General features: G+C 52.5%; 1 protein-coding gene and 1 non-coding gene across 2 annotated transcripts; one reads left to right on the forward strand and one right to left on the reverse strand.

Moving 5' to 3' along the window:
• The first annotated feature begins 1,593 nt into the window (after positions 1-1,593).
• On the forward strand, positions 1,594-5,201 carry LOC149336448 (uncharacterized). The gene is made up of 2 exons (XM_089554147.1): positions 1,594-3,743; positions 5,189-5,201. The coding sequence occupies exons 1-2, from the start codon at positions 1,711-1,713 to the stop codon at positions 5,199-5,201; spliced, it is 2,046 nt and encodes a 681-aa protein (XP_089410273.1). The 5' UTR covers positions 1,594-1,710.
• A 4,329-nt stretch (positions 5,202-9,530) lies between these two features.
• Positions 9,531-9,633, reverse strand: LOC149336449 (U6 spliceosomal RNA). The gene has a single exon (XR_016284678.1). It is a non-coding gene; the product is annotated as a U6 spliceosomal RNA (small nuclear RNA).
• Between the last annotated feature and the right edge of the window lie 6,427 nt (positions 9,634-16,060).

Consider the following 16,060-nt stretch of genomic DNA (forward strand, 5'->3'; position numbering starts at 1 on the left):
CCTGACTAGAAAGGCTAGTTAGGCTAATTGGGTAATTAAGCAATTAACTAAACTCATTCCCACTTGGTGCATCACTATACGGTCCTTTTAATTGGTTGCAGGGTTGCTAGGAGGAGGAGGTAAACTTTCTTAAAGAAGAGGTCTTATGCGCGGATTGGGGTGATGTTCCCCTCCCCGCAGTGGGCTCCTCTTCTAGGCCGGACGCCAGGTGGCCGACCGACGATGTCGTTCGGCGACCTCTTCGGCTCGCTCTGTGACTAGAAGTTGAACCTCCGGGTCCGAGCTGAGCAGTGCGGCCTCCCACTGAGATTGGGTAGTGTTAAGAGTGGACAACGAGACCTGGCGCCGGCGGCAGAAGCATAGACGACGACGGACGGGGGTTGTTGCTCTCCAAATCACCGAACCTCCGAACCGATCGAAGGACGCTGTCTCCCACGGGCCTGGGAGAAATTACTGTCAAACGAGTGTCGTCGTTAGGCAACGATGTGGCGAGAACTTGGGACAGCAGCAGCAACGCTGGAGGCAGAGATGCACATGAAGCACGGCGGACAGCGGTATACGTTGGCCGAGTCGGCCTTCGGGTCACCGAACGGAATGATGCTACGCAAGGTCACGCTGAGCGAGGCTGCTAATTGAAAGACGCTGTGTCGAAGGGGTCTCGTGCTTCGGCCATCCGGCGGGGGAGTTCGAGAAGGTTAAACCACCTGCGAGGAGACTGCGGGATTCTGCTTTCCCACGGAGGCAACGCACAGAACACTTGCGGCAGTGGTCAAGGTGACGCATCTGTGTTTGATGACTGTCTTCCCCTTCTCATCCCCCAAGCTGTGAGAGAGCGAGAGAGCTTCAGCACCGCCCCGTGCCGGGGGTGGTACCGCCAGCGTCATCAATGGCCCATCCGATTGGACAGCGTTATTCGACCTAAGTTCCCTAGTCAGGGATTTGGGGAACGCGAACCGTATTTAACGGGATGTTGTGTGATCGGAGCAGTGCATTCGATTCTCATCTGTAAATATGTAGAATAAACCCTTCTGTACAGTTTCCTCGATAGCGCAGTCCGTCAACGTCATTCGGAGCCGGTACCTGTGGGGCTAAACGAGTTAGTCATCTCCAGGACCCCTCCATCTCTAACACTGGTGGCAGCGGTGGGATGGACCGTGCGACATCGTGCTTTCTCCACGGGTGAGCGTTTTGGTTTTTGCTATGGGATTCGCCAGGCTTTAGATTCAGAGAAAAATCTTGACTGGGAATCAAGGGTTTGTCATTTGAGAAGGGTTATTCTCAAGGCATTTTTTTTTTAGTTAGCAGAGCCAAAGCGGAGAAAGCGTCACAATGGACCTAATGAGATTGTTGAAGTCGGACTTGCTGTTGATATGCGAGGAACTGTCAGTGGAAGTTCAGAACAAAGTAACCAAAATTGAACTGGGCGAAATCATTCTTAAACACGTCAAGGATAACGATCACCTAGAAGTTACATGGAACCTGATACAAAAAGAAAAAGCCGAACAGGAAGAAAAGGCGCGCACAGAGGAAAAAGCGCGTAAAGAGGAAGCTGATCGGGAGTGGGAAAAAGAGAAAGAAAGAAAAAAATGGGAAGCTGAAAACGCTGAAAGGGATCTAAAGCGTAGACAGCTTGAAAACGAAAAACAAAAAGAGGGCGTTGGTGCGAGAGCCGGAACTCCTGAAAGAGCAAGCGATGCAGAATCGTATCGAATGAACAGGTACATGCATTCGTATGAAATTGGTCGGGACATAGGACTGTACCTGGGCAATTTTGAGAGAACTTGTGAAAGAGAGAACTTTGCTCGCAGTACATGGCCACAACGGCTTCTGACCCTCTTGCCATGTGAAGTAGCTGAAGTCATAGCGAGACTTAGCACGAAAGACGCAGCAGATTATGACAAGGTAAAAGCCAGCCTGCTGAAAAGATACCGGCTTTCAGCCGAAGCTTTCCGACAGCGCTTCAGGAGCACAATCAAAAACGATAGCGAGGGCTATCCGGATTTCGCGTATGGCCTTAAGACTAACCTGCTAGAATGGCTAAAAGGAGCTGAGGTTTACGAAAGCCGAGACAAAATCATCGAGTGTTTTTGCCTTGAGCAATTTTACCGAAGCATTCCACAAGCAGTGAAACTGTGGGTTCAAGACAGGGAAAAGGTCGACACAGTTGAAAGAGCCGCTGAGCTGGCAGAGGAGTACGTTTCGCGCAGAAGGTTGAGCACTGAAGGGGGTGCGTCACACGCTCGAAACACAATGCGAGATCAAGGACCTAGCCGAAAGAAGCAGCTTGCTAGAAGTTCTGGACAGTCGGAGGCGTCAAAGAAAGCGCCAGAAAAGCAAGAAGAACAGTCAAAGAGAGAGGGAGCAGACAAAGCCGGGAAAAGAGAGTTCGAGGCTAGTAGGCCACAGCGTTGCTACAACTGCAATCGTGTCGGGCACTTTGCAGCCAAATGTCCAAAGCAGCGTGTTGTGTTCTCGTGCATCGATGATAGCGACGAGAATTTAGAGCTCCTTAGGCCGTACTTGCACGAAATGCAGGTTAACGGGAAACCTTGCAAAGTGCTTCGTGATAGCGCCGCGACGATGGACGTTGTCCATCCGTCCTATGTTACAGCGGACGATTTCACGGGGGAAGTGTCGTGGATAAAACAGGCGGTAGAAGAACACAGTGTATGCCTGCCGATGGCTAGAGTGAGGATTTGCGGGCCGTTTGGAGAGCTGTTAACTGAGGCCGCAGTTTCGAAGGCCGTGCCACTTCAATTCCCATACCTTTTCTCGAATCGATCCGACCAATTGCTACGCGAGAGAGGCCAGAAACTCGGAAGTGGGGTGATACAAGCTTTGACAAGGTCTAAAACTCTCCAGCTCGCTTCTCAATTGAGCCAGATTCCAGAACTTCAGGTAGCTAGAGATGCACCAGCCAACTTATCGTTGGAAGCTAATCAGGAGGCTGAAGAGCCACCAGGGCATAAAAGGCAGACGGATGACCGAGCAGATGAGCGACCAGACACTTCGATCACTGAGTCGGTAAATGAGGCAGAGAGGGCTGAAGGGTCCGTTTTATCTCCAGCTTCGCGTAACTTTGATCGTCTTCTGCAGGTGAACAGGGAGTCCCTAATAAAAGAACAAAAACAGGACCCTACATTGGAAAGATTGCGCCTTACAGCCGAAGAGGGAATCGCGAGACGCAACATAACGATGCATGAGAAAGGAGGCTTACTGTACCGACACTATCAGGACAGAAAAGGCAAAACACTTGATCAGTTGGTCGTGCCTGAAAGGTACCGAGCGGATATTCTGAGTCTTTGCCACGGTAATGGCTGGTCAGGACATCTCGGAATCAATAAAACAAAGGAGCGGCTGTTAATGGAATATTACTGGCCAGGATGTTTCAAAGATGCAGAACGCTACGTGAAATCGTGCGATGCCTGCCAGCGCGTGGGCAAGCCGGGAGAGACATGGAAGGCTCCACTAAAAATTGTGCCATTGATCTCGGAACCTTTCCGCCGGCTTGTAATAGACACAGTAGGCCCGTTGCCTAAAACAAAGTCAGGCTATAAGTACCTGCTCACTATGCTTTGTCCCGCCACAAAATTTCCCGAAGCAGTTCCATTGAAGGATTTGAGCTCCGCAGAAATAGTTGACGCTCTTTTGTCGGTGCTCGCGCGCATAGGATTTCCGGCCGAAATCCAGGCCGATCAAGCGACAGTCTTTACAAGCGCTTTGACGACCACGTTCCTAGAAAGGTGCGGAGTAAAAATGCTACACAGCTCGGTGTATCATCCGCAGTCTAACAGTGTAGAAAAGTGGCATTCGGTGCTGAAGCGGGTGTTACGTGCTCTTTGTTACGAGCACAAAGCCGACTGGGAGGACTGTCTGCCGGCCACACTGTTCGCTTTACGAACAGTGCCCCACGAAGCCACGGGGTTCACCCCAGCAGAACTTGTATACGGAAGAACCCTCCGCTCTCCCCTCCGAATGCTGAGAGAAATGTGGGAAGGGACAGGAGAGAACCAGTCAGTGGTTGAGTACGTGCTTCAGCTACTGGACCGCCTTAACGATACAAGGGAGTTAGTAAACCAAAATATGAAAACTGCCCAGGAGGCCGCCAAGGTCTATTATGACAAAAACGCCCGCCTTCGAGCTTTCACCGTGGGCGATCGCGTGATGATACTCCGGCCATCGAGAAAGAACAAGCTAGAAGTTCACTGGGATGGTCCAGTGGAAGTTTTGCAGAAACTTTCAGACACTAATTATGCGCTAAAGGTTCCAGGCAGAGGAAAGCAGGTGAAAATCTATCACTGCAATCTGATGAAGCCGTTCGTGGAACGTAGCGGGATCGTCAATCTGACGCTAAATGAACCGGAAGAGCCGGACGGCGAGAGTCCAGATTGGATGGAAAGCGCTGACGCTAGTGGCCCCATGGAGAACATCTTGGCTCTTTCCATAGGTGCAGAATTTCTAAGCTCGGCCCAGATCGACGCGCTGAAGCAGTTGTTAAGTAAATTCGCCGATCTATTTAGCAGCCGCCCAGGAAAGACACATCTCCTGACACATGAAATAGAGCTCACGTCTGATGAGCCGATTCGGTCGAAGCCCTACAGGGTATCCCCACGGCAAAAAGAGGTAATGGAAGCTGAAATTCAGCGCATGTTAATGTTAGGGGTTATAGAGCCCGCGGAAAGTGACTATACCTCACAGCTGATCCTGGTTGAAACCCCAGGCAAGGATCCTCGCCCATGCGTGGATTACAGAAAGCTGAATGCGATTACCAAGGATCAGCTTTACCCGATTCCCAACATAGAGGAAAGGATAGAAAGGGTGAGCGGCGCAAAATTCATTTCCACCCTCGATCTCGTGCGCGGATATTGGCAGGTTCCCCTCTCGGAGAGCGCGAGCCGGTATGCTGCTTTCATATCGCCAGCAGGCACCTTTCGACCCTTAATGCTTAGTTTTGGGTTGAAGAATGCCCCCTTCAGCTTTTCAAAACTCATGGACATCGTACTAAAGGATATGCAGGGCTTTGCGCTCCCCTATTTAGACGATGTCGCTATTTTTTCGGACACCTGGGAAGAGCATCTAGAGCACCTAAAGAGCGTGCTTTCTAGTTTGCGACAGGCCGGACTGACGTTGAAAAGGGAAAAGTGTAGGTTTGGTTGCGCTCATGTGTCCTACTTGGGCCACGTTGTAGGCCAGGGAACTAGGAGCCCATCCGAGTTAAAAATTGCCCCGATAGCGGCATTTCCGCAGCCACGGACGAAGACAGACATTCGCTCCTTTTTGGGATTAGCTGGATACTACCAGCGGTACATACCGAGCTACTCACAGCGGGCAAGTCCCTTAACTGACGCCTTACGAAAGGGAGCACCCAGTGACGTACACTGGGATGACCTAAAAGAAAACTCCTTCCGGAGCCTGAAGGAAGCGCTCGTGTCCCGACCTTTGCTTCGGACCCCTGACTATGGTAGGGAGTTTATAGTCCAGTGTGACGCCAGTGATAGAGGACTGGGTGCTGTTTTAAGCCAAGTGGGCGACGACCACGAAGAACACCCGATTCTGTACGTCAGCCGCAAGCTGACCTGTAGAGAAGAAGCGTACAGCGCTTCAGAAAAAGAGTGCGCGTGTTTAGTTTGGGCGGCACAGAAGTTGTCGTGTTACCTGTACGGCGCGAAGTTCATCTTTGAGACTGATCATTGCCCTCTAACCTGGCTGCGACAAATGTCTCCCAAAAATGGTCGCTTGCTCAGATGGAGTCTAGCTCTCCAACAGTACAATTTCTCGGTGCGTTACAAGAAGGGAAAACTGCACGGAAATGCTGATGGTTTAAGCCGACTATTTTAAGCGGGAGAAATTAGGACAACCTACTGTGTGTGTGTGTGTTTTTTTTTCTTTAACCTTGGCCCAAGCGGTCCGTCTTGGGCGATTTCAAAGGGGATATTTTGCGCTTTCTTGGCACCAAAATTACGCCAAAATTCAGTAATGTTTTAGTAAACATTTATTGTCATTGTGGGAAGCCTGGTGGGTCTTTGGCAAATTCCGAGCGCTTGCTTGTGGGTCAGTGCCCTGTCTCGTGGAACAGTCCACTGATGCCATTCTTTGTTGAATGTTCGTGCTTGGATGCCATTTCTGGAAACCAGCCCTTCCACCCGACTCCGGCCTCATCTCTTCCTGCCCAGCGGTCGTGAACGCTGGCCATTCGAGATTTTTCGGGCCGCGGACGAGCTGTTAAGAGTGGACAACGAGACCTGGCGCCGGCGGCAGAAGCATAGACGACGACGGACGGGGGTTGTTGCTCTCCAAATCACCGAACCTCCGAACCGATCGAAGGACGCTGTCTCCCACGGGCCTGGGAGAAATTACTGTCAAACGAGTGTCGTCGTTAGGCAACGATGTGGCGAGAACTTGGGACAGCAGCAGCAACGCTGGAGGCAGAGATGCACATGAAGCACGGCGGACAGCGGTATACGTTGGCCGAGTCGGCCTTCGGGTCACCGAACGGAATGATGCTACGCAAGGTCACGCTGAGCGAGGCTGCTAATTGAAAGACGCTGTGTCGAAGGGGTCTCGTGCTTCGGCCATCCGGCGGGGGAGTTCGAGAAGGTTAAACCACCTGCGAGGAGACTGCGGGATTCTGCTTTCCCACGGAGGCAACGCACAGAACACTTGCGGCAGTGGTCAAGGTGACGCATCTGTGTTTGATGACTGTCTTCCCCTTCTCATCCCCCAAGCTGTGAGAGAGCGAGAGAGCTTCAGCACCGCCCCGTGCCGGGGGTGGTACCGCCAGCGTCATCAATGGCCCATCCGATTGGACAGCGTTATTCGACCTAAGTTCCCTAGTCAGGGATTTGGGGAACGCGAACCGTATTTAACGGGATGTTGTGTGATCGGAGCAGTGCATTCGATTCTCATCTGTAAATATGTAGAATAAACCCTTCTGTACAGTTTCCTCGATAGCGCAGTCCGTCAACGTCATTCGGAGCCGGTACCTGTGGGGCTAAACGAGTTAGTCATCTCCAGGACCCCTCCATCTCTAACAGTAGGGAGCTGCAGACTGTGCGATGGCTTGTCTTGAGTACATGAGTATAGTATGTGTGTGGTGTGTCTGCCTTTTGGTGCCCACAGAGAGAACAGACGGGGCTGTACTGCTCCGGGAACCATATGGAGTACATGTACGGATTAAAGAAAGTGTCTGTTTGGAGCTGTCGCTGACTTGTTGTGTTTTACTCGGAGATTTATGATCAGTGTTGCTAGCCAAAGTACAATTGGCCCCGTTTGTAATTTCGCGCACTGTGACGTCACGACCGTTTCGACCAATTGAAAAGCGTGACATTTCTGTCGACAACTCCTGCTTACAACGATGAGGCATTAAAGGCTTCCGCCTTTAAAAAAATTGGCAGTGGCTTAGCTCTGCTACGCCAGGATATACGTAGCGTGAGGTGAGGGCGAGGTGTGCACATCTCGGTGGACACCTGAACCAAAGGGAAGGCGCATAACTGTCCTCTTGGAACAGTGGACACCTCAACCGTGCTTTAAGCTAATGGCGGTAGTGACAGGTTCGTTGCTTAACGAGACAAAAGGGTGTTTCACGCAATTTTACCCAGGTTTAAAAAAAAGAAAACGATGCGCACCGCAGCTGGGTAAAACCAACGGCGTATTGTTTTCCATCTTTTGTCGCTCCTTAGTGTTTTTAAATTTTGCTTAATTAGAAGATTAATTATGTAAAATTTCTAATATTCACTTAAGTATCAAGTTCGTTTCATTAGGTTCTTGGCCGCCGCGGTGGCTCAGTGGCTATGGTGCTCGGCTGCTGGCCCGAAAGACGCGGGTTCGATCCCGGCCGCGGCGGCTGAATTTCTTTGGAGGAGAAATTCGAGGCCCGTGTACTGTGCGATGTCAGTGCACGTTAAAGAACCCCAGGTGGTCGAAATTTCCGGAGCCCTCCACTACGGCGTCTCTCATAGCCTTAGTCGCTTTGGGACGTTAATCCCCATAAACCAAACCAACCAAACCATTAGGTTCTTGAGGCGGTTTAGAAACAATCGATCCAGTCTTCCGTAGCAACGAATCCCCTACGTGGTCCTTTTTTCCGGAGCGGCGTCTGCTGCACTTCCTGCTGTGCATGCGCAAGCGCGCTGAGACGGAGGCCAAACAGGAGGGGGAGCAGGGGGAAGCGGCTTCAAAAAATGTGACGTAATCGCCTCTCCTGAGTGCTTCCCTTCCTCCATGAGGGGCAAGCATGCATGGTAAAATTACTTGTGAAAAGTAGTTAAATTACATTACTAATAACTTTCCTAGAAATCTCGCAAAAGTAAATAAATTACATTACAAATTACTGGTCACAATAAGTAATGAGAATTATTTTTAAATTACTTTTTTAGTTTCGACGCAAAGAAAATGTTGCGCATTGGAAATAGCTCGTACAAAATTTGCAGTATTTACTTGCATCGCCACTGAGATTGATAATGGACGTCGGAAGTTTTGTCCCTCTTTTGAAGAAAGGTAGCCTTAGTCCATTGAACAGCCGCTTTGCTGACATAGGTGAGGCCAACTTACTCGCAAAATTTGAGTGATTGCTCGCCTCACTCTTCAATCAGGAGTGCCTCTTTCATTGCGTATTATGGCCGCACCCTCCTGACTTTCGAAGAATTTGTCGTCCACGTAACAGCGGGACTGCATCGACTGCTTGTGCACGCTCATCGCACTACCGGGGAGCATACAAGTCGCCAATTCTGCAGTTCAATTTACTCGTTCTGGAGGCACGTTGGCGGAAATAAATTGCATGTCGCTGTGAGGCCGTCAGCTGTGAGCCACTTCAGTTAAAAATAGGGCTTTAAATTTAGCCACAGAAGCTAGATTTCCCGAAAACTCCCAACCAATTTTGTTACATGTCAGTTCACATTTTTTGTCAGTGCGCTGACGGGAAAATACATATACAGGGTGTTTGACCTAAGACTTCACACGATTTTAAAAATTAGGCTCTTTCTGCTGGAAGAGCGCTTTTTTTCGGCATAGCAGTGTCAGTTGTGTAGTGCATCAGAAAAAGATAAGTTCTAACTAGCAGGATGTTTAACTAATATTGCATAGTTAACTTTTTAACTGTTACTGTTAGGATCCATAAATACTGAGAGGCGTGCAGCCCTCCGTAAGTAATATCCATATCAGTTTCTAGAATTTCGAAAACGCCATTAACCTCGGCGCTGCGGTCAGCTGCGGTATCCATTTTAAGTACTTTTGAAAGTAATTATTGCGGTTTTGCTGCAAAATTACTCCTCCAAGGTAATTCAGTACATATTACTAAATTACTAGACCAGAAAAGTAATACGTTACACACCAAATTAAAAAGTAATTCAATTGCTGCCATGCCTGCTGCTCGCACACCTTTAAATCATATCTTAGAAAAAAAAAGAGGCTTCGAAAATTACATTGCAGTTCAAATTCAGAGGCGACCGCCTCTATGCAGCCTTCAGACCCAAAGGTGGTTTCAAATCTTCGAACATCGCAGATAAATGTAGTACCTTGAGCACATTTGCGAAAAAAATGTGGAACGCTTCACGATTTTGCGTGTCATCCTTGCGCAGGGGCCATGCTAATCTTCTCTGTATCGTTCCAATTTTAGTATATGTACTTTGGAAGTACAACCCAACTCCTGTTCTGTCGGTATATAGTCAGTTTTTCAAGGCTACAAAGGGTAACAGTGACCTTAAGTGGTTATTGACAAATTTTGAAATGTTTGCTCGGTATTTAAGCTTTTAGTTCAAGATTTGAATTTGCTTGTTCAAATACATAGGATTGTATATGCATCTTTTTCATTTGATGGGTGCTGTAAACAATATTGCCACGTGCCTAACGCGCCGCGCGGCCTCCGCGCTGAGTCGAAGAAGACGACGAAGCGGCGGTGGGCTCTCGTGGCGCGCTGTTCTGTTCTGTGTCGTGGAAGCTGGCTCCATAATTAAAAGAAGGCTCCCAGTCTTGGGTTCTTCTCGACGTCTACCTTCACGGCTCCTCTGGTCGTGACACTGGTGGAGGTGCGGCCGATGCTCCCTACTCCTGAGGACGACTCGACACGCCCGCCTCTTGTGACCACCCCTGTCCATCGTGCCAGCCGGAGGATCCGAGGCTTGTCCCCCGAGGCCCTCCCTTTTGTCGGTGAGCCCTCGACTACCCCTACGCTCATGGCGACGCCAATACCCGCCCTGCCTCCGACTGTTCCTGCAGCCAGCCCTACCTATCTCACTCTTCAGACCCCACGAACGCCTAAGCCCTTTCACGGTGACCTGTTTGAAGATGCAGAAGATTGGTTGGCGCACTACGAACGGGTTGCGACCTTCAACTGCTGGGACGCCGCTACAAAGCTGCGTAACGTGTACTTTAGCCTTGAGGACTCTGCACGTACCTGGTTCGAAAACCGTGAGGCTACTTTCTCGACGTGGCAGGACTTTCGACGTCAGCTCCTGAGTACGTACGCCAACAGCGACCGCCGGGAGAGCGCGGAGCGTACCCTGTCCTCTAGAATTCAGCTTCCCAATGAGGGTGTTGCCATGTACGTCGAGGATGTGACGCGTCTTTGCCATCGCGCCGATCCGGCCATGCCTGAAGAAAAAAAGCTGCGGCACCTCATGCGCGGCGTGAAAGACCAGCTCTTTTCCGGCCTCGTGCGGAACCCGCCCAACACCGTCGCGGAGTTTCTGGCCGAGGCCGTCCACATGGAGAAATTGCTGCAGCAGAGATCGCAACAGTACGCCCGGCAACTGCGTCCGTCGTCGACACTGTCAACGTTGGACCGATTCGACCATGATCCCAGGACGAATCCGGACTCCCTTCGCGAACTCATCCGTTCAGTGGTCCGCGAGGAGCTGCAGCACCTTCAAGGAACCTTTGCCCCTCGCGTCGATTCCGTCACCAGCGTCATCCGCGAGGAAGTCCGGCAGGCCCTCAGAGCACCAGACGCTGCAGTTGTGCCGGCGCCGCAACCGACTCCATACGATCCCGCGCCGTACCCGACTCCGGTCCAGCCAGTCACGTACGCGGACGTCGTGCGCCGCGCGGCCCCATCTCCTGGGCCTTTGCCTTACACCGCACCATTGGTCGCGGTGCACTCTGCTCAGCCTACTCCTTACTGGGCGGATCGGCGCCAGGCACCGCGGAAGACTGACCTCTGGCGCACTCCGGATCAACGCCCGCTCTGCTACCACTGTGGTGAGGCCGGCCATCTCTACCGGCGGTGCCCCTATCGCGCAATGGGACTACGCGGTTTTTCTGTCGACAGCCCCCGTCCACGCCCTGGAGAGCGCCCTCAAGACATCGCCGAGTATGTCACCCGCCAGCGTAGTTCACCATCTCCTCCGCGCCGCGAGTCGCGATCGCCCTCTCCACGCCGGTCTTCGCCCTCTGGGTCCCGTTTCGCCTCAGGACAACGTGGTTCCTCGAACCCTCGTCGGGAAAACTAGCTCCGGCGGCCTTTGGAGGCGAGGCCGCCGAACGCCGTTCCGACGCAAAGCTTCCACCGCCGCAGCAACTTAATCGCCCCGACGTCGGATGCCGCAACGCTGCGCAGTTTTCCCCGACGCGCCTTTCGACTCGCCGCGATGCCCTAACCCCAATCGCCGACCCGCTTCCGCCGCCGCACGTACCCAATCGCCCCGACGCCGAACGCCGCATCGCCGAAGAGTTTCCCTCAACCCGCCGCTTGAATCGACCCGACGACGCAACCCCAGTCGCCGACCAGTTTCCGCCGCCGCACCGACTGAGTCATCCACAACAGCCATCGACGGGCCGCGCTGAAGGAAGGGTCTCTTTGGATATCCCTGTTCTCGTCGACACAAAGGAGGTTAGCGCGTTGGTCGATACGGGCGCAGATTACTCTATCCTTAGCGGACGGCTTGCGACGGCCCTGAAAAAAGTGACGACACCCTGGGACGGTCCCGACATACGCACGGCAGGCGGACATCTTGTCGCACCACTCGGCATGTGTGCGGCCCGGGTTACGGTTCGAGGCTGCACATTCGTTGCCACGTTTCTCGTTCTTCGCGAATGTTCTCGCGATGTCATCCTTGGCATCGACTTTCTTCGCGAGCACGGTGCGATCATAGACCTCCCGAACCGCTTGGTGACGTTTTCTACCGCAATGGCCACAGAAGAACCAGCGCACCAGGGTTCTCGGTCCGCCCTGCGAGTCGCCGACGATAACGTTACGGTGCCACCACGTGCCAGCATTCTCACGAGAGTTACCTGCGACGAGCCACATAGGGGACTCCGGGTTGTCGAGCCTAATGTCTCCCTCGTACTCACTAAGGGGGTTGCGGTGGCACGGGGCCTTGGATCCTTTCATGAAGGTTGTACAGAGGTCCTTGTCACCAACTTCTGCAATGAACATCGACATCTGTTCCGTGGCACAGCCATCGCTTACGTCGACCATGTTCAGGAAGTGGCCGAATGCTTTGCTTGTGCGGAGGACACACCTGAAGCTGACGCCGAAGCGGTCACCAGCGTAGACGTAAATCTTGGCCTTCCACCCACTGAAAAGAGGCAACTCCAGGACCTCTTGCGGGAGTTTGGTGCCTGTTTCACGTCGTCGTCCAAAGTGCGCCAAACGTCGATCGTTAAACACCGCATTATCACGCATGAAGGAGCCCGACCCATCCATCAGCAGCCCTATCGTGTGTCCCCTCGTGAGCGAGATGCTATTCAAACACAGGTCGAAGAGATGCTCACAGACGGCGTCATCCAACCGTCAAGAAGTCCGTGGTCGTCTCCTGTCGTCCTCGTGAAAAAGAAAGACGGGACACTACGGTTCTGCGTCGACTACAGGAAGCTGAACAGTGTGACCAAGAAAGACGTGTACCCGCTACCGCGTATCGACGACTCCCTCGACCGACTTCGTCAAGCCAAGTACTTCTCTTCGCTCGACCTCAGAAGTGGTTATTGGCAGATAGAAGTTGATGAGAGGGACCGTGAGAAAACCGCATTCATTACACCGGACGGGCTGTATGAATTTCGCGTCCTCCCATTCGGGCTCTGCTGTGCTCCTGCCACGTTCCAAAGAATGATGGACACCGTTCTCACCGGTTTGAAGTGGCAGACCTGTCTTGTTTATCTTGACGATGTCATCATTTTTTTCCGCAACGTTCACGGAACATCTGCACCGCCTCAGGACTGTCCTCAAAGCCGTTCGATCCGCCAACCTCTCCCTCAAACCAGAAAAATGCCACTTTGGGTTCACCGAACTGAAGTTCCTCGGGCACGTCATTAGTGCTGACGGAATCCGCGCTGACCCAGAGAAGCTTGCTGCCGTTGCTGCCTTTCCGGTCCCCTCCCACAAAAAAGCAGTCCGACGTTTTCTGGGCCTGTGCTGCTATTATCGCCGCTTCATTAGAAACTTCGCCCAGCTCGTCAGCCCTCTGACTCTCCTAACCCGTGATGACACGCCATTTTCTTGGGGCAACGAACAACAGACTGCCTTCGACGAGTTACGACGCCTACTCCAATCACCGCCCATCCTGGCACATTTCGACGAAGATGCCGATACGGAGGTGCACACGGATGCGAGCAACGTCGGTCTTGGCGCCGTTCTAGTTCAGCGGCAAAACGGTGTCGACAAAGTAATTGCCTACGCCAGCCGCGCGCTGTCGCGTGCTGAGTTGAACTACTCTACCACGGAAAAAGAATGTTTAGCGGTAGTCTGGGCCGCCGCCAAGTTCCGCCCATACCTCTATGGCAGACCGTTTCGTATCGTCACCGACCACCACTCGCTGTGCTGGCTGAAAAATTTAAAGGACCCTTGCGGCCGCCTAGCACGTTGGGCATTACGCCTGCAGGAATTCGATTTCACCGTCACCTACAAGTCAGGCCGGAAACACACCGACGCTGATACCTTGTCACGCGCTCCCGTCGAACCTCCTCCGCAAGACACCACCGACGATGATAGCTTCCTTGGAGCGGTCAGCACATCTGAGCTCGTTTCCAGACAGCGTGCCGACGCCGAGCTCCGTCTGCTCATCGAACATCTCGAAGGTGGGTGCCCTGAGATACCGCGAAACCTAGCTCGTGGACTATCGTCGTTCTGCCTGCGGAGAGGGATGCTTTATAAAAAGAACTCTACTTCAAGTCCGACAACTTACCTGCTCGTCATACCGTCTGATCTGCGGGATGAAGTCCTCCTTGCCTGCCATGATGAACCGACTTCCGGCCACCTTGGAGTTACCCGCACCTTATCCCGAATCCGGCAGAACTATTACTGGCCCAACCTAACTTCAAGTGTCAAGCATTATGTCCGAACATGCCGGCAATGCCAGCGGCGAAAAAAACCCGCGCTCAAGCCTCCTGGACTGCTTCAGTGCATCGAGCCGCCACAAATACCATTCGATAAAGTCGGCATGGACCTTCTGGGGCCATTTCCTCTCTCGTCTTCCGGCCATAAGTGGATCGTGGTCGCCACAGACTACTTGACCCGCTACGCTGAAACGAAGGCCCTCGCGCGAGGTACTGCCGCCGAAGTTGCCCACTTCTTTATGCACGACATCGTGCTTAGACACGGCGCCCCATCGGCCATCATTACTGACCGAGGCAAGGCGTTTACAGCCCGACTTTTACGTGACATCTTAGCGCTTAGCCATACTGCTCATCGACCAACAACAGCGTATCATCCCCAAACCAATGGTCTAACGGAACGGCTCAACAAAACATTGGCGGACATGATCTCGATGTACTATCGCGCTCAATATGAGTTGCAACGCGCGGTCATCGACCGGGGTTCGTTCCGTGGTGTGCCTCCTCCAAACAGTCGCTCGGATTTCTGGGAGAAACTTTTTCCTGAGCGGGGGTGGTGTTGTTTCCTGGAACAGCAGTTTCTCCCAGAATTCCAAGCGACTGTTTGGAGGAGGCACACCACGGAACGAGCCCCGGTCGATGACCGCGCGTTGCAACTCATATTGAGCGCGATAGTACGTCGACGTTGAACACAAAACCTGGGATGAGGTCTTGCCGTACGTCACCTTCGCATACAATACCGCGACGCAGGAAACCACCCAGTTCACCCCGTTCCGTCTCGTGTATGGCAGAGAGGTCCGCATGATGCCAGACGCCATGCTGCCGTACGGCGACGCAGAGCTTCCCCCTGAAGCTGGTCACTTCGTGGAGCAAGCAGAGCAGGCCCGTCAGCTGGCCCGCTTGCACATCAAGGGCCAGCAATCCGCCGATGCCCGACACTATAACCTTCGGCATAGGGACGTGCACTACGAGCCGGGCGACCACGTGTGGGTGTGGACACCAGTGCGCCGCAAGGGATTGTGCGAAAAGCTTTTGAATAGGTATTTTGGCCCGTACAGAGTCCTGCGCCGCCTGAACAGCGTCAACTACGAAGTTGTCCCCCATGGAACTGTGGTCGCCGGCCCTCAGCGTCAACGGCCTGAAATCGTGCATGTAGTGCGCTTAAAGCCGTACTTTTCGCGTGACTGAGCGCTGTGTTCACGCTGTTTCGTACCTTTTCCCCTTACCCCACGTGTGAACTTGACTCTCCCTGCATGTCATCTAGCGCGCACTGTATAGTTCACCTCACCCCCAGTCTTTTTTTTTAGAGCGCAGCTCTTTGGCGTCCGTTCCTGGGTTTCGCGTCGGCGTCGGCGTCGGCGTCGGCCTCGTAACCAGCTCCGCCCCCAATGTCACGCTTTTCAATTGGTCGAAATGCTTGTGACGTCACAGTGCGCGAATTTCAAATGGGGCCAATTGTACTTTGGCTAGTAACCATGCAACCAATCAAAGGGATCGTATAGTGATGCTGCAACTAAGTTGGACTGAGTTTAGTTAATTGCTTAATTAATCGATTAGCCTAATTAATATAGAGGAGAATGAAGAGGTCAGAAGAAAAGAAAAGAAAGACGCGCGCCGCAGCGACAACAGCGTCCGCGGAAGGAGACGCTGCTGAAAAAAAAACAGATAAGTACGAAGCCGCGTTCCCTCCACCACCACGCACTTCCCCACTCAGTAAGACGTTGCTCGTTTCATATACGTTGTGTCGAACATCCTAGACAGTTCCAACAATTGACAGGTTAATGACAGAACACGATGG

The sequence above is a fragment of the Amblyomma mixtum genome, chromosome 7, assembly GCF_055824585.1.
Source record: "Amblyomma mixtum isolate Tamu chromosome 7, ASM5582458v1, whole genome shotgun sequence".
In the NCBI taxonomy this organism is placed as follows: Eukaryota; Metazoa; Arthropoda; class Arachnida; order Ixodida; family Ixodidae; genus Amblyomma; species Amblyomma mixtum.